Source organism: Fundulus heteroclitus, chromosome 21 (assembly GCF_011125445.2).
Source record: "Fundulus heteroclitus isolate FHET01 chromosome 21, MU-UCD_Fhet_4.1, whole genome shotgun sequence".
NCBI lineage: Eukaryota > Metazoa > Chordata > Actinopteri > Cyprinodontiformes > Fundulidae > Fundulus > Fundulus heteroclitus.
The window spans coordinates 39,556,392-39,581,885 of record NC_046381.1 but is presented as its reverse complement, the minus strand read 5'-3'; the positions used below and the strand labels follow the sequence as shown (position 1 = coordinate 39,581,885).

Sequence of the window (25,494 nt, the reverse complement as noted above, 5' to 3'; positions counted from 1 at the left end):
CAGCAGAACAGTTTCTCTCTGATGTTTTGTTTCAACACAACAAGCTGCAGTAATCTGGGTTATGTGGGCAGCGCCGTTACATAACGGTACCTCAACAATCTGGGCTCACTTCAGGCTATTAATGTGGAAAACCATGCTGATAAACACAGAGCCAAACTGGGAGACGCCATTTACCTTCATGTTCACTTCAAAGTCACACAATCAGCTTTAAATTAAGCTCATTCACATGAAGAAAACGTTTATTATAACAGAATCAACTCAATGTTTCTGGGGTGTTTTCTCTGTTTTAAACCAGAACCAATCAAACATCACAGATCACCAGATTAAGGTTTAGATTTTTTTCTTTGTGGGAAATTTTACAGTTTAATCGTTTCTAACATGAAAAAGAAAACAGGACAGAAATAAAAAAATGATCTGTTGATTTTATTTCTAAATATTTTATTTACTGACCAACAAATGCTTAAATAAAACACTACTGGACTTCTTAGTCCTACTTTGTAATGATTCCCAGGGATTTGTGCTTTGATTTTGGACTGGTTAATTTCCTAGATCGTACTTTCTTTAGTTTATTTTTTCTTTCTTAGATTCGTTTTTCGGTTTTTAGTTTATTCTATGATAATTTTTGTATCTTGTTCTGTTTGGTTCCTGTGTCTTCCCTGTTTATTATTCTCCCTCGGCTCTTACCCGTGATCGTCTGATTGCTCCCAGCCTTCTCTCCTCACCACCCCGGTATAGAAGCTGCCTGGTCATTGCCTCCCATTTGCTGGTTCCTCCGCAAATCACCTGTTTGTTCATTTAGCCATTTTCATTTTTCTTAGCTGTGACAGTTTAAGTTTCTTGTTTTCTCATTACATTTCTCATCATTACCTTCTGCCAATAGCTGTTTCTTCACCGCATCCAGACATAATTAAACACTAAGTGTTGTGTGAATGGATCTACACCAGCTTATTAACCCACCATTATTGCCTTGAGAAAGTGGCCGATTAAACCTACATTCTGGTTCATGGAGTCAATTATCTAAGATAATAATGTAATTATCAGACAATTTTAAAACAGTCAAACTCTCTCTTAAGGGGGTTTTACTTTAGAAATGTTCAAACCTTTGCTTTCAGATATTAAATAAATCTAGTGCATGTCGAATAATAAGTCAGGTTATCTCTCTTATAAAGAATTAGTTTGTGTTACCTCTACAATTTAGCAGCAGCATAACCTCACACTTGGTTGTGGCTTATCAATAGGGGGCGCTCAAGCGCCACCCCCATCAAAATTGCAGAGGAAAAAAAGCACAGACACATCTGATACTTGATTTTTCAGCATTCCAGTTGCATTTTTGGGTTGTTTTTGTGTACATCTAATTTGAATGTTTCAGTGCTTAACGAGATGAGCTGGATAGACGAGCTCTAATAGTTTTAGCTTCCATGTGACTCTATGCTGGTCACTAATTGGTGGCTTAGATGCACAAATGTCTCTTAAACATCTTATACAAACAGAAGAGTCGGACAACAGGAAGACATGAGAGAATGGCAACGCGAAAGAAATTCAGTGATTTATTTATAAAATTATACACTGGAGGAAATATTACCAGATGTAGGACTTTAAACCAGACCGACCAGATTTAAAAATCCAGCAGCAGGCAGATAACTGTGGGCAGATTTATATTCAAGTAGAGTTTTTAGTTGTTTTAATCTCTTGTGACCACTCAAAACATTTTATCACCAGTTAAAACATCCAGCTTTAATTTGCTAATTTATTTTAACTGGTACTTTTATCTAGTTTCTTTATGATTCAGATAAAATGCTAGTGGAACATTTCTTCAAGACATACTCCAGGTGCTTCTGCTGTTAAACAGTTTAATATGTGTAAAAGAACCTGATGTGCACTGATGATGATGCTGAGGGCCTGATGGACCTCATCAGAGTGCACAGCATCATGAACTGCAGGAACTAGCAGGAGATTTCAGATAAAGATCTGAATGCAGCAGAGAACCTGCAGGCTGAGCTGAAGAGGAGGCAGCATGAGAGGAACCTGAACTCCAGACCATTCATACTCTGTGAGGAAGGTCAAAGCTTTCTTTGTCTTTATGCTCCACCTTTGTGAAATGTTGTAGAGCAAAGCAGCTTCTCCAAATAATCAACAATTAAAGCACTGGCTGTTTCAGTAAAAACTATAATATTCCTAACTGGTGGTTTCCCTTTGAATAATGTACTTTCTTAAATTAAAGGTCATACGTTTCTGTGAGACTATCCTGCTGCACTCAAAGATTACTGTTTAAGGTTTTACCGCCTTTTTTATGGAGGGTGACAATAAGCCTGGGTGGAACTGTAGATGTACGGATGAAGGTTAGCATAACAGCTACAGGATGTCTAACGTCACAAAAAGCCAAACTGCTTCTAGTCAAAGACTCTGTGGACGTCTGGTCCTGCAGAGATCGTCCAGGTCACAGAGGTCAGTCATTCCCGGCAGATTAAACCAATCAGCTTCCACAGGAACCGAACATTATGGTTTCAGTAACAGCCTCAGCTTTTGTTCCTGTCCACAGCTTTCCTGCTAGGATCAGCCGTCTAACCGTTAAAGTCACAAAGTCTTGTGTTAAAGTGTCAGATCTCATGTGCCTTTTTAATCCCCGCCTCACTGATGTGCAGACGGGTTTTAAGGAGCACGGGACCACCGCCATCAACCCCCCAGAACTTCACGCTCCCTCTTAACTCAAGAACTCCAGATCGGCTGAAAGCCTTTTGGAAAAACTTCAGCTTTGCAACAAAAAGCTGAAAATATGGAAGAAAACTCACGTTTCAACCAGCAGGAGTTTTTATTCTTTTATTGAAAGTTTTAACCTTTCAATAAAAGATCTACTAAAACCCTTCAACACAATTCTTCACAGCTGTAAAGATTAAAGTATTTAGCATGTTCAACTGAAATTGATAACAGCTGAGAGCTTTGTGTAAAGTTCCTGTGACCATGAACAAGCAGGAGGAAGTGAAGAAGTGATGTGGATTAATTAAAGAACTGATTAATGTCACTGTCGTCAGAAAATGATCCCTTAGAAGTATCAGAAGATACAGAGAATTATTAAAAGATGTAAAATAACAGAAGTACAACACTGATGTCTGACTGAGCCCATAGGCTTCAGGTCTCAGGGTGGGTTTAGCACCAGCAACCCGCTGGATCCACTCCCACAGTAGAGTACGGGGGAGGATGTGTGGTGCTGTGGGTCTCTGGTGGATTCTGAAGGAAATTCTGAAGAGAGTCATGTTGTTGGCAAATAACGATGCTGAGGCGAGATCAGAGCCCCGTTGGGACATTTTTATAAAGCGTGAGAAAAGCCCACCGCTTCAAAGCCATTGTTTTTTTACATAAACAGAACATTAGAGCTTTCATATTCAACTATAGGCAGAAAACACTAAAATGTTCCAGACCTTATAGGCTATTAAGGTGGAAATATTTTGTAAGGTCAGCGATAAAGTGTGACCCTGGTTCTCTGTGCTCTGCTAACATTATATTAGCCTAATGTTTAAAAAGCGGTCCAGTCTAAGGTGTCTGTCAGCATCTAATGGTGTTGCATGGTTTATCACGGCTTATTTTTTCTTTTTCTGTTTTATTTTGGACAGTCTGAATCTTTCTAATTTGGGGTTTTAAAAGTTTACCTCCTACATTAACACACCTGCTCTGCTTCTGACCTCACAGCCTGCAGGACGCCAAGCTTCAGCTCAGACTTCATTGTTGTCTTCAAGCCTCTTTAAGTCCAACTACAGCTCAGGAGACAATGGCCAGAAAAGTTGTAAAAACACCAGGAAGTGCAGATAAGAAGCCTGAGAGTGGGTTCCAGCGGCTGAAGCTGTTGTTGCTGTCGACTGCAGCTTCGTCACAATCCACAGCCGTCCTCCAGCTCTAAAAACAAGCAGCGCCACGGCTTCACACAGACTCTTTAATTACAGGACGCCGCTTCGTCCTCTGAGCGCCACTTCTGACACGGAGCAGCGAAAACAAAACTCAACAGCGAGGCGGAAAACCGCTGCAGGAATCCTCCTCTGCAGAGTAAACAAGCCTGACGTTTGTGTCCAGATGTTAACGAGACGAGAGAGAGGCAGGCTAATTACCGGAGCGCAGAACAGGGACCGGCTGCAACCACTGGCTCTTATTATGGGGCCTGAAGCAGAATTTGATTTGGGGCGCCGCTTCCTGTTCACTAACAGGTTTTCAATACAGATTAGGGGATCTGGGAGAGGAGGCGCGTTGTGATTGGCTGAGCTTAAAACCAGACGGCATAATTGGTTACTGTCTGCTGGGACGTAGCTGTGAGCAGACAGAAGCTCAAACACAAGAGAAACATTAAAGTCGTAGCATCAGATGCTAACCATGGTGAGAACTTACAAGATAAAGATTCTTTTCACTTTTACAAAGCAAACTTTCCTTTAAAGGGTTAATTTACACACTTTAAAATATATCAACGTCTTTATTCTGAGACCGGCGGATTACATTTTAAAGTTTTCTCAATAAAGAAGAATAAAAGTCTCAGATTCATAGTCTGCATTTATTGGAAGCTCTGAGCAGCGGCTTACTTCGCATCTGCCTTGGGCCGGCTCTGCTTCTCCTGTTAATGCCACCCTGGCTGATCCGCTCCTTCTGGGCTCCAGAACGAGACGAGACATTCGGGTACCTGCTCTGAGACCAGGTTCTCTCCGGGTTTTAGGAACCCAGTCTGGCTTTTAACGTAGGAAGTCTAGAATAATCCAGTTTGAGCCGCCTGGTATCACAGTTTCTATCTCTGGTCTGTTTCCCCCTTAAAGGAAAGCAGGGCTGCTCTGCTCCGGTACTGCTGTGTACCAGGTCCAAAGTTCTCCTCCGTTTGGATTCAGAACCAGGATGTCAGCAAACAGGACATTAACTCTTGTCTGAGAGGGACAAACAGGTCCAGCTTCTTCGTTGGACCACAGTGATGTCAGAGCTGCTCCATTTTATCCAGCCAGCAGGTTAAAGGCGATGTGGAGTCAGCCAATCAGAGAGGTCCTCCTCTGTGACATCAGCGAGCTTCAGACGTAGGAAAAGGATTTCCTTTATGGTCCAAACAGTGTCTGCTGAGAGGCGCTGAGAGGCATGACGCTGACTTTTAGTCCTGAACCTCAATAATTAACTTCAGATCATCTCATTAATGTGGAGCAAAATGTTTAATCGTCACCATTTCTTTTATTGTCTAATAGAAGAGAGAACATAATATTTCTGGGGACTGACTTAATGTTTTCAGACAGACGCCTTGCTTTGGCTGCAGTGAGGGTTCAGTGTCGGCATAATAACGGCGCAGCAGGAAACGTCTGCCTGTCGTAGTAAAAATCAACTTTTCCTGATGCTTGTGCTGTTAACGTATCGGGTCGCTTGTTCCCAACCTGGACTCTGTAGGCTGGAGGTTTCATTTGAAATCATTTCTACACCGTTTAAAGAGCAGAACATCGTTATAACCAACAGTAGATGTTTAATTATAAGCATAGGGAGGTTCACAGTCAGCAGCAGATCAGATCTGAGCTTTCTAAACTACACGGTGTTCATTTACAGAAGGAAAACGGCCGTTAAACAAAGACTCTGTTCAACAGGCTGCGGGGAAACGGATTCTGACGCCCAAAGGGTCAGAGGTCATGTTAACCTCTCAGCCATTAAGTCCACCGTCAGAGATAAGAAGTCAGCTCTGGACAGAGACGGCTCTTGTTTCCATGTTTGGGATTTAAATGATTTTCACCAGAAGAATAAAGGCAGTTCAGCTCCTCTCTGACGTCCTCAGAGAAAAACGTGGGAAAAAGCAGAAGTTACTGAGCTGCAGCTCAGATACCAGCTTCACCACCAGCTTCACCACCAGCTTCACCACCAGCTTCACCACCAGCTCACTGATACATGCTAACGGCTCACAACCTCAACGTTCCCTGTAGGATCTGTGATTTACCGCTCCAAGCTCCGCCTCCTCCCAGGTTTAGAATCTCTCATGGTTCTGGCCTCCAGGCCTTCAGCGGCCAATCAGATGCCTGGATAACGAGGAGCAGAGCCTGAAGTGGAAGGAGCTGCAGAACCACTGAAACCGACCAAACAGCAAAACCACCAGAGCTATAAAAACCTGAAAGGAACCAGATAATAACACGGCATCTCCGAGCAGCCGGCCGTGTTTTCCCATCAGAAAACACGGCCGCCATGACAGCAGCAGCCATGACGGCTTCTTCAGCCTTACTCACGCGTTGCAGTACGGTTTCTTATCGTAGCCTTTGTAGTTCTTCATGTTCAGGGTCATCTTGCACACCTCGCAGTGGAAACATCCTTTGTGCCAGTTCTGAGGATTAGAAACACACAAACAGCCACATCACGTGTTATTAGGTCTAACAATGATGCTGAGACCAAAAGCTGGCCAGTCTTTTTCGCCTTAATGAACGTTTCTCAGGCTTTCTATTTGTTCCCATTTCTTCAGATTAACAGACACAAAAATATCAAACTATCACAGTTTAACAAACAGGAAACAGGGGGAAGTTTTTACTACTTCTTACAGAACTGACCCTGAGATTTTATTTATCTGCTGTGGATAGTTTAACGACTTAATGACTTCTTGTCTTTTGTCCTTAACTTTTTTCCATGTTTCCTAGGGCTGCACAATTAATCACATTTGCTATATAATCGCAATTTAAAAGACGCAGTTTTTAAATCGCAGACATCAGATATTTTTGGCTACGTAACAATTAACAGATCAGACGCGTCTTTAGGTGTCGGTATTATGTTTAAAGTAGGTTTGCTCCATGTGGAAGAGAGCTGCAGCAGTGAGATAATCTAGTTTTATTACTTGTTTTAGAGTTTATATAATCATACTTTTTACCAGAAACTTCCAGGAATCTCATCAAAGCATTAAGTTCTGGTCAATCAGTTTAATACACAGACTGGTTTGTTGGTTGCACTCTATGTTCAACGAGGATTGAAGTCCAACTCAGTTAAAAGCTGTTCTCTTATATAATATATATATAATATTCTGATTAATAAAAACTGTTCTTGTTTTAAATACAAACATCTTTATCTGCAGGGCATTTTTGTTGCTTGTGGTTAAAGCAGAGAAAAGTCCAAATTAAATCACAGTTATGGTTGAAATATGTTAATTTAGATTTTTGGCAAAATATTACCTCCCTCGTTACGACCCAAAGCAAAGTAGAATATTAGACCAGACCAATTAAAAATAAAATAGAAAACTGTTCATGATCTTCTGACAGAAAGAGGATTAGCTCCAAAGAAGAAGCCAGCTTCTCACACTGCCCTGTGTTCAGCTCTGGTGATAGAAAGTTGAGTGGAAGGAAAAACTGCGGTAGAAGATGCACCAGGGAAAACCGCAGTGAGCCTATTGAAGTGTGTGGTTGATGTTCACAGGAAGTGGACTGAGGCTGGAGTCAGAGCGTTGAGCGCTGCTACACTGTAGTATCCAGACATGAGCTACAGCTGCTGGGTTACGTGTGCTAAGGCCTCCCTGAGGCCGAGACCACAGCAGCAGCTTCTAACCTCAGCTAACCAGAAAAGAGACCGCAGGGTTCTCCATTCAGATTAACGTAAAGTTACATTTCATTAGGAAATCAATGTCCCAGAGTCTGAAGGAAGAGCTGGAAGGACCAGAATCCACGTTGCTTAGAGTCCAGAGGGAAGTTTATACATTCAGGGATTATTTGGCATCATCTGTTGGTCCACTGGGTTTTTACCATCAAAGGTTAGTGAAACCACGCTGATATCGTGAATCATGCAAACCTCATGCAAAGCCCCGGCTCCCTGGTCGTGGTACAGACCTCCTGTTCTGCCTCTGATCCTCCGTCTATCAGAGAAGTTCTCCTGGACTCTGACCGAGCCTCCTCCGTTCTGCCTGCCGTCTCTGCAGGAAGTACCACCCGCTCTCACCACTGCCAGTTAGTGAGCTGGCTGAGCGGCCATGCTGAGCATAAACTGGCTCTGCTTACATGACACTGAAGGTTTAAACAAGCAGATACCAACGTTCAGAACCTTAATGTGATGATGAAACACCCAGAGGGAGCTTCAGACACCAGATCTGTTAGAATAGAAACATTAAAGTCATGTAATGGTTGTTCAGGATGTCTCTGTGCTCATGGACTGGGTCCAGCGGTTCTTTCATACCGCAGCAGTCTCTCTGTTTACAGCCCAGTTTAACTCAGCTGTGGCTAAACTGAACCCGTCTAGAATCCTTTAACAGATCTGCAGGCAAAGTACCGACTCAAACCAACAATGAATAATGCTTTTCTTCTGCTAATTCCACCTTTTCTGTTTTTATTTCTGAATCAAAGACCTTTCAGGCACTTAGACATCTGGACCCGGCTGACCTTTAGAATCTGGTCCACATGGGGAAATCTGCTGCAATGAATGATTTCAGTGATTTAATCAGCAACTCTGGGTTTCTCCCGTCTGTTCCTGGTGATGTTTCATGTTTTACTGATAAAGGTTTGATCCCAGTGGTGGATGACATCCTTCTTTCTGCCCCGTGTGGTTCTGGACGGGTTGATCGTCCGCTGGGATCCATCAGCTCCAGGAAGCTCAGCGCCTCACCGGATCACCGGATCACAACCAGTGCTCCATGAAGACTGATCGTCTGATCTGCATGTAGACGAGGCCAAGAGCTCAACTAACACCAGTTCTGGGATTTTTGCTGTTAGTACAGATTTAAAAAAGGAATCCATGTCCTCCCTGCAAACATGAGAGGCTGGATATAAATAGATCTGCTCAGATTAGGCGGCGGTCCGTCAGCTCCTTCTGCTGAGTCAGCGTTCAGATCAGATGGTCCTCCATCTGCTCCGGATCAGGATTATTCAAATCCCTAGAAAGTGACTAGATTCTGTGTTGGAGATGTTAACTCTGAGCTCTGACTGGTGGATTAATCCTCAGCTGACACTCAGAGAACGCTTGGAAACTGAAATCCTCAAAGTGATCAAAAGTTGGATAAGAACAGTTTTTTACCAGATTAGTTATAGCATGGTTCTCCTGCATGTTTGCTTTGGCCAGACTGTTAGAAACATCTTCCTCCAGGCCTCCTGCAGATCCTCCAAAGGTTTCTCTCTCCTGCTTTCATGTGCAAAGCTCTGCAGGAAATGCACATTAATTTGCTGATTAAATATTAAAATAAGCATCAATAGCAGAGAGATAGATTTCCCCCCTCAGACCCTTGGACATGTCTCCACTACGTCCAGTCAACAGGAGCTAAGGACGGACGCACGGCACCAACCAGCCGGCACTCAGGCCGTCGTCTTCTGCTCATCAATCATTCAGTCTGTGACGCTGGAGGTAAAGCCAGCATCTTCTGCTTCTCATGGAGAAGCAGAAGATGCTGGGTTCTCATGTCGCTCCTTTAAACGAGCAGCAGCAGCAGCTCTACCCAACAGACCAAGGCCCGTCTGCAGGACCTGGTTCTGTGGGTCAGGATCCACACTGAGCATTGAAACATCAACAGACCAGATGATCCAGAACTCTGCCTTCCCACTCACATCCTTCTAGACTGCGGCTCCGCAATACAGGACTGCCTCAGAAAATTAGAATATTGTGATAAAGTTCTTTATTTTCTGTAATGCAATTAAAAAACATGAAATGTCATACATTCTGGATTCATTACAAACCAACTGAAATATCGCAAGCCTTTTATTGTTTTAATATTGCTGATTATGGCGTTCAGCTGAAGAAAACTCAAAAATCCTATCTCAAAATATTAGAATATTTCCTCAGACCAAGTAAAAAAAATAAATTATAACAGCAAAACAAAATCAAACATTTGAAAATGTCCATTAATGCACTCAGTACTTGGTTGGGAATCCTTTTGCACAGATTAGTGCATCAATGCGGCGTGGCATGGAGGCAATCAGCCTGTGGCATTGCTGAGGTGTTATGGATGCCCAGGATGCTTCAATAGCGGCCTTTAGCTCATTTGCATTGTTGGCTCTGGTGTCTTTCAGCTTCTTCTTCACAATAGCCCACAAATTCTCTATGGGGTTCAGGTCAGGGGAATTGGCAGGCCAATCAAGGACAGTAATGCCATGGTCAGTACACCAGTTACTGTGAGAATCTTATGTCGTCTCTTAACCACTACCATACTTGTGATTTAGTTTACTGAACCAAGCTGAGTGTTTTTCAAGGCTCAGGAAACCCTGCAGTGTTTCCAGTTAATTAGACGATTCAAGTGATTAGTTGAATAGCCTACTAGTATACTTTTTCACCATATTCTAATATTTTGAGATAGGATATTTGGGTTTCTTAAGCTGTAAGCCATAATCAGCGATATTAAAACAATAAAAGGCTTGCGATATTTCAGTTGATTTGTAATGAATCCAGAATGTATGACATTTCATGTTTTTTAATTGCATTACAGAAAATAAAGAACTTTATCACAATATTCTAATTTTCTGAGACAGTCCTGTACATCCCAATTATATTAGAATGACATCATCAGTCAGATGCTGAACTTGTTTGATGGATCTGGGGGCAGCAGAAGCCCTCAGCTCATGTTCAGTAAACGTTTCGGGGCTGAAAACGTCCCACAGCAGCTGCTGCAGAAAGACGGTCCTGGGTTCAAATCCCGGCCTGGGCTCTTTCTGCATCTTCATGCACGGTTCTCTCCAGGTTCTTCCTCTCAGTCCAAAAACATGTTCGGTCAACTGAACACTCCAAGTCACACTTTGGTATGAGTTCCCCTGGCTGTGATGGAGCAGCAACCTGTCCAAGGCGGACCCTGCCCATTGACCCCCATGACCCCTGGAGGTAGCCTAAAAGCGTTGCCTAACAGAACAGGAGTTTGTTCCAGAGCTGAGGAGCGTATGAACTACATGCTGCCTCCTCTGGGTTGGTTCTGGTCCAGGGAGCACCGAGGGAGCAGGTCTGAAGACCTGAGGCGTCTGCAAGGTTCATTCCTGGAGAAGCCAAGCCAGAGACCACATCACCTGCAATCAGCTGATGTTTCAGAACCAGCTGCATCTTCCAGATTCTGTCCATGACGACCACAGAGAGTCCGCTTAGTGTCTGTGATGTTTTGGGCTTAAGAAGGGAGCAGATGTCCCAGAAGACAGAAAACAGCTCAGAGTTATTCATGGAGAGTTTAGATCCCTGAAATCAGAACCTGATAAACAGACCAGCCAATCAGGACTGGAGGCGTCCTCACCCAGATTGAATTATTTCTGAGTCGGCGATGGGCTGAACCAGCAGAACCTCTCTCCGTTTAATGAGCCGGTTCTGCCTGCTGATGAGTTTCAGCTCATTGTTCTGCTCCATACCTGTCAGCAGCAGCAGATTCAGAGACAGAAAGCAGAGACCAGGTCGGCCCCTGATGAAGATGAAGACGAGGACCAGGAGGGTGAAACGGGAGAAATCAGAGAAATCAGAGGGAATTGTGGGTCTTCATGGCGCCGCCTGATGAGTAACCACTGACAGACAGCTGGTCGGTGTCTCTGTGATGAGCTTCTCTACTCGCTTCAGCCTTAGCAGAGTTTTAAGAAGAAAACAAAAATCTAAACTGGTAAAAAAAAAAGAAAAACAAAAAAAACCTGTTAACCTTTGACAGCCCCCAGTGGCCGTTAGCAGGAAGTGCAACAACAGTGGCTTCTCCTCCCACACAACTCTCCCTGTGAGCTGTAAATAACCCTGAAAGTGACAGGAATGTATGTAGAAATGAGCCGAGGAACGATAAAACGTTGCTGTTTGGATGTTCCTGTATCAGATCTGAGGCTGAGCTCTGAAAATGAGCTGATTTGAAGGGATTGTCTGACAGAAGGGATCCACATTCTTTCTTTCACACTCCGACTCTCGCTTTGTTTCTCTGCCAGCCTCCTGGTCTTTAAATCTCTGCCTCTCACCATGCTGTGTCTCCTGAAATAAAAGCGCCATGGCTCTTATTCTCAGAGCGTTTTTAACGATGCACGTGGGTCCAACCTGTCCCCGGTTACCTCACAAAGCTTTTGTGCATATTTCCCACCAAGTGGCAACTCTGAGATATTTGTCATTTGTTTGAGGATGAAAGGTGGGCGGTATTATTCTGAGCGGGGCCTACATGCTGTTGTGTCATCTGATGCCTCACACAACAGACAGAGAACGCATCAAGCTGCTGAAGATGAATCAATAATTTAGCATCGTTATGCAAGAACCCACACAAAAGTGTTACACTGCAAAAATGAGAACGGTCAATGATGCCGGTCAGCACCGCCACAGAGTTTCTGCAGCTCTGATAATAATAATAATAATAATAATAATAATAATAATAATAATAATAATAATAATAATAATAATAATAATAATAATAATAATAATAATAATTCAAAGGCTGCAAAGTTAATGCCAGAATTGTTCTTTATCTGTATTAGTCTCAGCAGAAAAAGCCCCCACACACATCAGACAGTGGCTCAATTAGGGAGTTTTTCCTGCAATAGCCAGGTTAGCGGTTCAATCCCCCGCCTGACCATCTCAGTCATTGTGTCTTTGGGCAAATGGCCTGCTGGCGGTGGTCAGAGGGCCCGGTGGCCTCTGACAGTCTGGCCCAGGGCAGCTGTGGCTGCTAACATAGCTCACCACCGTCAGGGTGTGAATGGGTGTAAATTTATGATTTAATGCACAACAACAATGATGATATGCATTAAAAGTGAAGTGATAATTGTGCACACTAATGACGCTTTCAAAAATGGATAAATGATGGTGTGTTTTGTGAATACTTTTAAAATCTGAGTGGGAAAACATTTATTTTCTAATTTAAAATACAAAAAAGAAAAAATCACGTTTGTAGGCGTTTGGGTCTGTCTACAATAAGACATTGTAAGTCACTTTATTGCTTCTTTTACCCTCAATATTAGCCTGTGATATAGAAATTTATATTATATATATATATATATATATATATATATATATATATATATATATATATATATATATATATATATATATATATCATGATATATGGAGATACATGATCTAATTCAGTGTTTTAAGAAAAAATATCACTTTATTGCAGCAGCAATTTTTTATTTATTATTATTATTATTATTATTATTATTATTATTATTATTATTATTATTATTATTATGCTGCGCCCCAGAGAGCTCCCACCTTGTCCAGGCAGCTGACTTTCTCCGTGGGGTAGACGATCTTCCCGCAGCGGGCGCACTGAGGGTTCATCCTCCGGACCTCCTCTGGGCTCTCCGGCCGTAAAAAGTCGTTCTGTTCCCCGGAGGCGTGAAGAAAAAAGTTCTGCCGCTGGAGTTGGACCGTTTGTTGGACAAGCAGACGAGCTGAGGGAGAGGAGAGGAAGTCCGGGCTGTTCTCTCTCTGCGCGGAGCTCTGAGGCTGGATGCTGCGCTCAGGAGGAGCTCAGCTGTCAAGTTAGAGACAATCAGACGGAAGGAAGCGCGCTCCGTTCCCTTCACAATAAGAGCACAGTTAAAGGAAGTGAAAACCACGTAGCTTGTATTAATTAGTTGAATTATTTGGGTTTATGGAAAAACAAATCAAAACCAAACAACAACCAGTAATTATATGTTTTTAACAACATTCATCTTTCTTTCATCCACGTTTTTCCTGGAACTCTATTTTGCCAAAGGTTCGCTCAACCATCCAAATAATCTAATTCAGGTGTTCCAATCACTTTTATGTCCACAGGTTTATAAAATCCAGACTGCATCTACCAACATTTATCGCTCCCAGGAGCTCAAACGGCTCCATGGTGGTTCTGTGATCGTGGTTCTGTGATCGTGGTTCTGTGATCGTGGTTCTGTGATCGTGGTTCTGTGTTAGGATGCCACCTGAGCAACGAGTCCAACCACATCCATGCCTTTCTGCACTCAGTTCTTAGCTGAGGCTCCCTATGCATGAATTACTGCATCATCAGTCTGGCGTGGAGGTGGTGGAGGAGGTCATCCTGTGGTTCTCCTAAAGGGAAGCCCCCCTTGTTTTACCTGTGACCTTCAGGTGGTCCGCTTGGTTCAGGTCTCTGCTGGAGTTTCTCCCGTCTTCTTAAAGTCTGGATTTTCTGATGCTGTTCTTCAGATTTTTACACCAAACTCGTGTTTTTCTCCTCATTTCCACCAAACTTGCCTTTGCTTGAAACAGTCCAACCCTGACAGAGCGGAGGCTGCTTGTATTTCATGATGACCCGGGTAACTAAGAAAAAACTGAGATATCAAACAAGGAGTAAAACAGAATCTAAAGTTTCCATATTTGTGCCAACATGATGCCAACTATTCTGGGAGGCAGACACCGTTTTCTATTCTTTGTCATAAACCATAGGTGTTTGTGTTTTTGTCTTTATTTTAATCATTTTCTGCTCATTATTGCCGTGGCCTAAACAGTTTATTTTCTCTTTGTCAGATTATTCTTCTGTTTGTACTTTTAATTTATTTTCTGTCAGTTCCTCCTCTTTGCCTTCATTAAATCATGTTAAATCCCCATGCTCCTCCCAGGTACCTGTCTTCATGAGGGTCCAGCTTTGGCCCATGAACCTCGACCCGTTCTCCCTCACTAGAAGCTGTTGTGTCGTCATTATATCTTAAAACTCCAGAAACATCCTGTTTGTTCTCAGGGTGTTATCCAGCAGCTCTCTCCGCCTCACTGGGGACTTTTTTCTCCTTTTTATCATCCGTCTAGACCAGCGGCCTCAACCTGCAGCCATGGAGCTACAAGTGGCTCTGGGCCCCTCCACAAAGGCCCAATACCTTAATACTTTTGGCTAAAATGATAAAGAGCTGTCCATCCATCCATCCATCCATCCTTCCATCCATCCATCCATTCATCCATCCATCCTTCCATCCATTCATCCATCCATCCTTCCATCCATCCATCCATCCATCCTCTGTACCAGCTCATCCTTGCAGAGTCTCTGGGGACCGGTCCCTATCTCCAGCAGCCAGTGGGCGAGAGGGGGGGTCCACCCTGGAGAGGTCACCGGTCCATCGCAGGACAACACAGAGACACACAGGACAGACCACCATGCTGAACCAACTAAGCATTTATTTGGCTTTAATATAAATATAATAGCAGATTTTTTCAACTTTATTTTTCCCAAAGTAACAGCTTTGCATTTCCACAACAGAAGGACAATGAAAGGACCAGCAATCCTTTTTTTAAGATCTATTTTTCTTTTTCTGTAAGTCTTTTTGTATCCCTTAGAAAGGAAATATCTATCCATCCTCTTTTGGCAAATATTGTTTTAGAACCTATAACTAGAAATACAATTGTTATTAAAAAAATGACAACACCTTTCCTTGAAGGTATTTTTCAAAACTTCTAAATTGTCTTTTATCAAAAAGTCCTTTAACAGTTTTAATGAGGCTGAATGAGGGCAACATTATCTCTTTAGATTGTATAAAGCTTGCAGAACCCTGATCTGAACCAACCAGGAGGTTCTGATTCCCTGACCGGTTACTGTAGAAAAGCAAATGGCTCCCCCTGCTGGCGCTGTTCAGAACGGAGCCTCTAGAATTTCACAATTTCACAAATTGTAATCCTACAATCTTACATAACAGAAAGCATCCGCAGCAAGAAAATTGTTTAATTAACATTTGATCTGAAATCGATCAATTCATGCATTAACCTCAATTGTTTGGTAATTTATTGTCTTTAACAAAGTGAATTGTTAATAAGCATCACACGTTTTAATTGTTTTATTTTATTATTACTTTTTTGTTTTTAGAGTAGAATAGAAATACATGTATTTTCCCATAATGGGAAAATCTGGGTGTGACAGTGGAAAAATAAACAAGTAGAAAGAAGACGCCTGACTCACGCTAATTTAAATTTAAGCTGTTCAGCAGGAGAAAAGACTCAGAATCAGAAATGTGCAACGTTATCCTGGTCATCGCAGCAGAAGACAGGCTTACATCCATGGCCACTGGACTTTTAGTTTTTCTGAAAATGTTTCGGCATCTATCCAGGAGTGTAAATGATCTTAAAGGGAAAAAGTACTCTGCAATTATATGAATTGTTCAAGTTTGAAAAATGAAGCACAGCAGTGTATTTACAGAACTGTGTAAAAACTGCAATTTCATGATTGTGAAGGGACAAGAAAGGGGAAAACATTTCTTCAGGATAAGTAAAGTATCTATCTATCTATCTATCTATCTATCTATCTATCTATCTATCTATCTATCTATCTATCTATCTATCTATCTATCTATCTATCTTTCTAGACAACCTATCAAGGAAACATGACTTTGTTTGGAGCCCTACACCTAGTGTGTGGATCCTCTGTAAAGTCAGACCTTTTTGGAGTTTTGCATCAAACAACATATGGAAACAGCAGAAACAATAAGGGGCTTTTCCTGTACTACACTGTTACAATGTTTTACTCCCTCTGTGTTAGGCTCAAAACAGCAGAACCCAGAATTCAAGGCAGGCAGACAGTCGTTTAAACCGTCTATTGGTCTCAGAAACAGGTCGGGGGGGGGGTCAGCGTCAGCAGTAACCTCTGCAGGAGGAGACGACAGCTTAGTGCTGTTTGACAATGCAAAGCTCCAGTCCCTCTTTCATCTATGGTCCTAATACTCCATCTTGGGCTGGTATTCACAGGACATCACCTAACAGGCGGAGTTGATTAAACATTAAATACCCAGAATGCACTTCATTGCACAACAATCATGTAATTTTGTAGATTGTAGCTCTTTATAAAATAAAGTTACAGGGATACCAATAATATCAGGCTGACCCAGTTTGTTCCCGCCGTCCAAATGATGGATAAAAAGCTCCCTGCCTTCAAATACTTCCTGACATCATCCTGTAATGTTGGGTTTCATCCCTTCTGACAAGAACAAGCAGAGCAGGAGAAGGAGAAGGAACACACCAGCACTTTCTCATGGTTATTGCTTCATTTTTCTACAATCTGCTTCCTACCAAACATCATATATTTCAATAGAACTGCAAAGCTGGAGGGAAAAAATGGCCGTTGCATTTTTTGGTAAGCAGTCAGGCTGTTTATTTAATAAACAGTCTAGTTTATTCAGTAATAAGAGCTTTGAAAAATATTTGTTCACATAAGTCCATCACTTTAAAATCCTGCATAACTATGAATTAACCAGACCTCAGTGTTCCTCTTCACTTCTAAACGGAGGCTCGTTCTATTCTACTTATTCTGCTTATCATTTTACTTCTTCCTCCAACTTTAAGAGGACAAAGTGTGAACTGGGATGAGCTGAATTCAGTCAGACTGAGATAACTGTGTTCTAGATTATTATGGGATAGCAACAAAAATAAAATAATACACTCAGGCTGAACAAAGAGTTATAAAATAATTTACCCTTTCACTACAAGATGGGAGAATATTTTTTATTTCCAAATAGAAAATATCATCATGGGCATCAGAGAACTGCATTCCACTTCATTTTCACTTTTACTGTCATTTTTCATATAAAGATCATTTTTAGACAAGACAATCTTTAGGAACAATATTTATGAAGGAGATTCAGAGATTTTTAGACCAGGTAAATATAAACGTTCATGCCAGAGGACTCTAAAGCCGCCTCTGATTAAACCCTGAGATGTCCATCCCTTGGCTGTAAACACCAAGACAAGTTTAAAACTGCTTCATATCACATTGATGATTTTCACTAAAGTGAAAGCTCCACCTGTACACATCCTTCTAGCAACAACTAACTGCAGCTGGTCTAAACGCTCCAGCTCGCTGTAACTCATACCTGCTGCCTCCACATCAGGCTGCTGAGCCCAGACCAGCAGGACACAGCGACGGTTACTATGACGACCACAACCTGTTGGTTGGCTCTGTGCTGTCTGCCTGACAGTTTCAGTCAGACTGTTTTATCAGCTTAGGAAAAAACAGCTGGTATTTTCATCACAGAGGTTATTAAACCGGTAGCTGAAAGCTGAAAGCTGATTCCAAGTCAGGGGTTATCAGAGGAATTTACATCTTTCTTTTGAAAGTAAAGGCTCTATTCTAAAAAATACAATAGAAGACTCAGTTCTTTTCTTACATTTTATTAATTTGAAGTGCAACAAAGTTTAAAGTTTTCCTAAAACATATTTTAACCGGTTCTGTCACGCGGACTCCTGCCGAACTCGTCGTACGTTTAGTGAGGAACTCTCCTTCTGATTTTATCCACTACATCTTTGCTCATTCCTTGGTTACGGACAAAACGCTGAGCAAACTGACCGCCCTGTAAAAATAAAAGGATAAACAAGTTTAATGAATACAATTCTATATTAGTCAATAATACATTATAAAACATCATTAGTCAATATGTACATGAAACGTCATGCAACAGAACTAAAACTGTGTTGGTTCTATCAGAAAACATATTATTTTATCACATTAGTGTCAGTGTTGTTCAGTGTCTGTACTAATGCACTTTTTCTGTGCATTTTTGCAGAAAAACTGCATTACCTACTGATTACTAACCTGCATGGCCCCCTTTAGTAAAACAAAAAACATGACCTTTTTGCAAAAGATTTCCCCTTTTAAATCATTTTCATCCGTTTTAAAGAGTCGTTAAATCTTGCAGCAGCACTGAGTAACATTTTTAATTTTAAATATCCTCTTTAAGTCCCTATGATGGTAATCTAAGTGTTGATGAGGGGTCTGTCATCACCCCCTAATGTCTCTGGCTATAAAAACCACACTTATAACTTTCTGTGCAGTGTTCTTGTTCTCACGGTTTAAGGCAGCCCAATGAAGGCCACCGGCATCAACAGTGTTACCACGTCTGCTTATTATAAGCGACTTTTGGTTTGTCTTTTTCTGAAGTCTCACACATTTTTTGAGTCGCAGGTTGCGGTTTATTGGGCTTGTTTTTTACCGTGATGCATGCTGGTGAAGATTCTCAGTCGTCCAGGTCATGATCATTCCAAAAAAAATAAAACAACTGGACTTCTTTCCTAAGTCTGAAGACGTTTCGCTTCCCATCCAGAAAGCTTTCTCAGAGGAGGAGGTCTCAGGTTTCAACTTTCAAAAACCTACAACACAGCAACAGGTTTGATTCCTTCCATTTTTCACCTCCATCCGGGTGATCAGGACATCTCCCCAGTAAGCCAGACCAACAATGACCCTAACCACTCCCCATTACGAAGGGGTGAAACATGTTTCGGTTTAATATCCATGCTATCTAAGCCATTACCAGGCCTTTTAGAGCAATAATATAAAGCTTGGAGCTTCACACTACTCCAGACATTTGAATTGAGAAAGCTTTCTGAATGGGAAGCGAAATGTCTTCAAACTCCAGAAAAAAGTCCAGTTGTTTTGTTTTTTAACTTTTTTTTTTTTTTAATTACCGTGAAGTAGTTTATTTAGGCTACAAAATAAACGACTATGGAAAAAGAGCTATAAATAGACCCACTCAGGTTGCATTGCAGTGAGCCGGTGTTACACCGTTTTTCTGCTGCCCATCATACTCCGCTACTCCAGGGGGCGCTGTTCTGCTGACTCCAGCAGAACAAACATGGTGCACACTCTATATGAAATCTACATAAAGCACTTAACGTGCATGAGCCCCATATTCACGCTGCCTGAACAAAACTCTAACAAGCTGACTGGGTCTTAAAAGCCCAATTAAATACTGTATGACAGTTAATTAAGATAAGCTTTACTTTGTAGATTGAGATTAGATCATTTTGATCGTTATAAGCAACCTAAGCCACGCCCACAAGTACTTTACCATTATTCCTTTTTGACATAATTTTAATATCACAAACAATAAGAGCCCCTGGAGTCCCAGAATATGATGGGTCACAGAAAACGGTGTAACACCGGCCGCTATCGGTCCGCATTCACACCTTTCTCTCTCTGCCCAGCTGCTTTGAGAGAGGCAGTGTGCCGTAGCTTTATGGTGCGGGGATACGCAGAGCAGAGCTAGAGCTAGGTCCTGTAGTGGGAGCCTTACTGAAAAATGACTCAGTGCTGCTTTACAACTATTTTTTTTAAAGTAAATGGTTTTAGTCATACGCTAATCCCACTTAAAGTTGACATTTCCATTAAAAAATATGAGGTCTTGATTGTCATGCTCCACCACATACCTGCCACGAAATTTTCAGTCCATAACGGATGTAGGTGGCGATGTGCTCACAGTTGTTGGTTACAGCGTTCCATCTGCCACAGTTCCTGTACGTCTCTTTAATTCGTCTCTTAATGTGGTATGGATTTATTTTGAGTCCCTCAGCTTGCCATATCTCATCCAGGTAATTGTCCAGCTCGTGTTTTCTGTGTTTAGATAGTTTACCGAAGACGCAGTTGGAATACTGCTCACCTTTACGCACATTTTCAAACGAACCTGGAATCAACGAGTAAGCACAATTTCCAGAAAGATCAGGAGATTGCTGACAAGCAGTACGCGCTCAGAGTTCAGGTTTCAGATGGTGGACAGATACTGAACCTGTCAGGTGGAACATGTCCTCCTCAGGTGTCTGCTGCACAAATTTCTTGGAGCCTACATAAATAGCATAGTGCTTGTATAGTGAAAGTCCACCATGACTTGACAAGTCACGAGGGAAAGCAATTATGTCCCCAAATTTATACGCCTGTAGAAAATGCACAAAAACAGATTTAGTGTTAGAAGGCTTGTAGCACAGCAGCAACTGATTTAAACTCATTCTGGGTTCAAAGTTGTCACAAAAGCTCCAGTTCCTGCCGTATTCACAAAGATTCTCAGAGAGCTCCTATCTTGGCCTGAAGATTCCTACCTAGGAGTCTTAGTTTCAGAGTGATTCAGATGCTTTTCAGAGCAACTCTGAGTGAGAAGACCACAGAAATGTTTGACCCCTTTGATAAGCTTAGTTTACAGTACAGGAAAAAACACAAATACCCTCCTAGTGATCAAAGTAGAGAGATTTACTGATTAGAATGGATCAAGAAATGTGTGCCATGATGATGAAACTTAGTCACACAGCTTCAAAATGTTTGAACGCACCTTATGTACAGAAATCATTATCATTTTATTTTTATTCTGATATTATTACGCATGGACTGGACCAGTGGGTAGCACTGCTGCCTTGCAGCAAGAAGGTTCTAGGTTTAAATCCAACCCTGGGTCTTTCTGCATGGAGTTTGCATGTTCTCCCTGTGCATGTGTGGGTTCTCTCTGGGTACTCCAGCTTCCTCCCACAGTCCAAAAACATGACTGTTAGGTTAATTAATCTCTCTAAATTGTCCTTAGGTGTGTGTGTGTGAATGGTTGTTTGTCCTGTTTGTCTCTGTGTTGCCCTGATAGACTGGCGACCTGTCCAGGTGTACCACGCCTCTCGCCCATTAACAGCTGGAGATAGGCGACCCCACAAGGGATAAGCGTTTCAGAAAATGGATGGATAGATTATTGCGGACTCACCTGTCAGCATTTCACTCAGATTGCCTGCTTGTATTTAGAAAAAACGATCTGGACAGCAATGCATCTCAGTGCTCTGTCTTCTCTAACATAGAAAGTACTCCTGGGTCAATGTGAGCTTCTGAGCTTTCTGTGTCTCTGCTCTGTCTTCTCTAACATAGAAAGTACTCCTGGGTCAATGTGAGCTTCTGTGCTTTCTGTGTCTCTGCTCTGTCTTCTCTAACATAGAAAGTACTCCTGGGTCAATGTGAGCTTCTGTGCTTTCTGTGTCTCTGCTCTGTCTTCTCTAACATAGAAAGTACTCCTGGATCAATGTGAGCTTCTGTGCTTTCTGTGTCTCTGCTCTGTCTTCTCTAACATAGAAAGTACTCCTGGGTCAATGTGAGCTTCTGTGCTTTCTGTGTCTCTGCTCTGTCTTCTCTAACATAGAAAGTACTCCTGGGTCAATGTGAGCTTCTGAGCTTTCTGTGTCTCTGCTCTGTCTTCTCTAACATAGAAAGTACTCCTGGGTCAATGTGAGCTTCTGAGCTTTCTGTGTCTCTGCTCTGTCTTCTCTACCATAGAAAGTACTCCTGGGTCAATGTGAGCTTCTGAGCTTTCTGTGTCTCTGCTCTGTCTTCTCTAAGCCCCAGTGGGTGGAGGCAGATGAGCGTTCACACTGAGCCTGGTTCTGGTTCTGCTGGAGGTTCTCCTCCCTGTTAAAGGGGAGTTTTCCTCTCCACTGTCGCTTCATGCATGCTCAGTATGAGGGATTGCTGCAAAGCCATCAACAATGCAGACGACTGTCCACTGTGGCTCTACGCTCTTTCAGGAGGAGTGAATGCTGCTTGGAGAGACTTGATGCAACCTGCTGGGTTTCCTTAGAGAGGAAACTTTCTCACCAACCTGGAGGATCTGATGGAGTCTGACTTTGGAAAGATCCTTGAGATGACGTGTGTTGTTAATTGGCGCTATATAAATAAAATTGATTGGAATTGAAATTGAGTTATGGGATTTTATAAGCAAGGCTCATCTCTTTAATTGTGTTAAATTCACAAGAAAATCAAATGTCTGCTTTAGCTTTAATAATAATCACAAGTATAAGAAATTGAAATTAATATGATATAGTTTGTTATGGGAAGATTTTTGACAGCGTTTGATAAGGCTAGAGGGAAATTTGGTGCGCTTGAGGGAATCAAAAGGCCACGTTAAACACGTCATCTGTTACATAATCATTTAAAAGTGTCTGGTTATACTGAACAGAGGTAGACCTTGGAAAATGTCTGCAGGGACAAAAAGATATGATAAAAGAAATCTGAGCATGTTGTAAACATTTATAAGGAGATTACCCTGCTGGGTCAGTGTGTTCTGCTCACTAAATGACTCGATGATTTTCAGAAGGGGTAAAAGGAAACTCTAATTAAGAAATATTAAAGGACGCCATAACTGACTGTAATCAACTAAATGTAGGCTGCTCTATTAATGTGTACACCTTTAGACAGCAAATAGACTGCTTTAGAAGTTCCCTTATGTAATTAGACATTTTAATTCTACCATCTAATGTAGAACAGATTACTAGATCAATGTGTGCTTCTGTGCTTTTTTGTTTCTCTTGTTGTGTCTCTGTTCTGTCTTCTGTAACCCCAGTCGGTCGAGGCAGATGACCGTTCATACTGAGCCCGGTTCTGCCGGAGGTTTTTCCTTCCCGTTAATGGGTGGTTTTTCTTCCCACTGTCGCTTCATGCTTGCTCAGTATGAGGGATTGCAGCAAAGCCATGTACAATGCAGACGACTCTCCCTGTGGCTCTACGCTTCCCCAGGAGTGAATGCTGCTTGTCGGGACTTTGATGCAATCAACTGGTTTCCTTATATAGGACATTTTTGACCAATCTGTATAATCTGATTGAACTTGACTTTGTAAAGTGCCTGGAGATGACATGTTTCGTGATTTGGCGCTATATAAATAAAATTGAATTGAATTGAATTGAATTAATTCCAGAATAATTGAAGTTATTTATAATGATCACCAGATTTTTGTCTTTATTTTCAGAGCTGCTATCTGTCAAGCCATTTGAAGGTCAAACACTCCCAAATACGAGGCTCAGACTTGGTTCCATGAAGGACCCTTCAGATACCAAGGCTTTTCCTTTCTCATATTTTAATTTAGCTTAAATAGCTTAAATATTATTATTATCTAGCTTTGTTTTAGACACTGCTCTTCTTCTGCTTACTGAACGAAAACCTATAATCATTGCAAAAAAAATAGAAGTTGCTCATCAACTTACAGAGAAAGTATTTGCTTGTATGGATAAATAATTATGTGAGACAAAGTGTATATAAGTTTACTTTAAAGTTTTACCTTAGAACAGCTGAGATAGGTGTTTATATTTAAAGGCAATACTAGCAGTGAATTCACTCGGTCAAAAGAACCAGAAAGAAATCAGAAATAAGTTAATAATCCTTTAAAACAAGCATAATTGGTCTCCATAAGAGACACTTTTCCTTTGTTCATTTTTCTTGTATTTTGGATATTTCCTTGTTAATTTTATTTGCTTTTATTTTTGACATTTCAGAGAAGTTATGCAAACAATTTGAAAGGATGTGTTTTAAGGAAGGCTGATCCTTGGGACAAAGAGAAAAAGTTGATGGCATTGACTTCTGCCTGATGCAGCTTTTGATTTCATTTTTAAACCAATATCAGAATATTAGTAAAGGCTGTAAAAAGATTTAATAGTGGAAAGGTGATGCTACAGGATTAGAAAGAAAAATTATGTCTCATCCATGATTGTATTTATATGAAGAAAATTAGATCATTCTAAAATAATTTCAGTGAAAGCTCACTTTAATCAGAAACCTTAACCAAAGAAGACATTGCAGAAGCTAGATTTACTACAAATCTTGAAGTAATCACAGAAATAAGAGGCAAAAGGTCAGGATGCCACTTAAATCTGTAATACTGGCAGACATCAATAAAGCAGCATAAAGGTTACAGGCTCCAACAGATGAAACTACAAAATCAGCATAATGACTAATTAAATTAACTAACATGGTAACATTCAGGGTTAAAGTGACAGCTGAAAATAATAAAAATACTGGAGGAAGTAAAATCACATGTAGTCACCTCCATGCTCTCATTAGATTTAACATCCTTCCTCTTAAAGGTATACTATGCAACCGGGGTTGATTTTCCAGCGAGGCTCCCCCAAGAGGGCGAAAGTAAAAGTGCACTGTCATAAAGATGCTCAGCTGTTCTGGGGTCCGTTCTTCGTACGTTGCTTAAAACATCCAAGATCAAATGAGACATCCAAGATGATTTCATCCAGCTAATCATGATCCGGCTAATTGGGTTCTTCGAACACACCTGTTGTTTATGATTAGTATCACTGGATTGAGTTATCTGAGACAACTGTGCGTTCATGCGTTAGTTTAAAAGGGGAAATGTATCGATAGTAGAAACATTGATCAGCAACGCTGCTATTGGCTGTTCAGCATGGCCAAAGAACGCCCACAGTTTTTTTCCCAGCAGAACAAAAGCTTTTAATGGAAGGTTATGCCGAATTTGAGTCATTAATTAAAACACCTAAAAATCTGTTAAAGCCAGGAGAGAGGGCTGGCAAAAAGCAGCAGACAAATTAATGCTTAAATACTGTCCATGGTAGATGTTTCTATCACATTCTACAGTATTAATTTTTGCATTTTAATAATCTCACATTTACTTTGTTCTTTTATGTCAGAGCCTCCACGGGACCCACTAGAACATGGGGACAAGTAAAAGTGAAATACAAGAATATTCTACAAAATGGTAGCCTTTAATTATTATACTGTATTTTAAAAAGGCACTTGTTATGTCAAGAGATCCAAATTTCGGTGTCATTCCTTAGACACGGGAAGTAAAGGACCCGTGCAAACTGGGAATTTTAACAAAAAAAAAAAAAAAACAATCTTTATCCATAAAAAATGAAAATCTTCCTTTTCCAAGTCATCCACAGTTTACACGGTAAAACTGTATTGCTCCGTGTCTAGATAATCCAACCATAGTTTTTTTCTAATACAATATATGGCTCGACAGGAAGCAAGCCTTTCAAAGTAAAACTAAACTTCACAATAAAATGCCCCGAACAAATCTTCTTACTGAATAGGATAAAAATAAAAAGCAAACCACCATACAAATAACTTAAATATTTTCTATTTATGGCTCTAACACCACTTTTTCCTCTTTAAAAGCCACTGT

The 25,494-nt window shown here is 41.2% G+C and overlaps 2 protein-coding genes across 4 annotated transcripts in view; both read right to left on the bottom strand.

Moving 5' to 3' along the window:
- nebl (nebulette) overlaps positions 1–13,352 on the bottom strand; it is a 123,534-nt gene extending 110,182 nt beyond the window's left edge. Inside the window, exons 1-2 of one of the 3 annotated variants that reach the window (XM_036124929.1) lie at positions 13,081–13,352; positions 6,213–6,307 (exon numbers count right to left, since the gene is read on the bottom strand). In XM_036124929.1, the coding sequence (XP_035980822.1) occupies positions 6,213–6,307; positions 13,081–13,149 (164 nt within the window). In that variant the 5' untranslated portion in view covers positions 13,150–13,352. The remainder of the gene's footprint in view (positions 1–6,212; positions 6,308–13,080) is intronic. The other 2 variants (XM_036124930.1, XM_012854915.3) reach the window with 2 other exon arrangements.
- A 4,656-nt stretch (positions 13,353–18,008) lies between these two features.
- On the bottom strand, positions 18,009–24,390 carry LOC118556800 (lecithin retinol acyltransferase-like). The gene is made up of 4 exons (XM_036125134.1): positions 24,385–24,390; positions 20,340–20,484; positions 19,984–20,237; positions 18,009–18,131 (listed from the first exon to the last, which is right to left on the bottom strand). Exons 1-4 carry the CDS (start codon positions 24,388–24,390, stop codon positions 18,045–18,047), a joined length of 492 nt encoding a protein of 163 aa, XP_035981027.1. The 3' UTR covers positions 18,009–18,044.
- Between the last annotated feature and the right edge of the window lie 1,104 nt (positions 24,391–25,494).

Excerpts from the sequence above, each read along its gene's own strand:
- LOC118556800 (XM_036125134.1), bottom strand. Across the intron at positions 20,238-20,339 it reads GGACATGTTCCACCTGACAG|GTTCGTTTGAAAATGTGCGT; the intron begins GTTCAGTATCTG and ends CGTTGATTCCAG. Across the intron at positions 18,132-19,983 it reads GACTGAAAATTTCGTGGCAG|GGCGGTCAGTTTGCTCAGCG; the intron begins GTATGTGGTGGA and ends TTATTTTTACAG.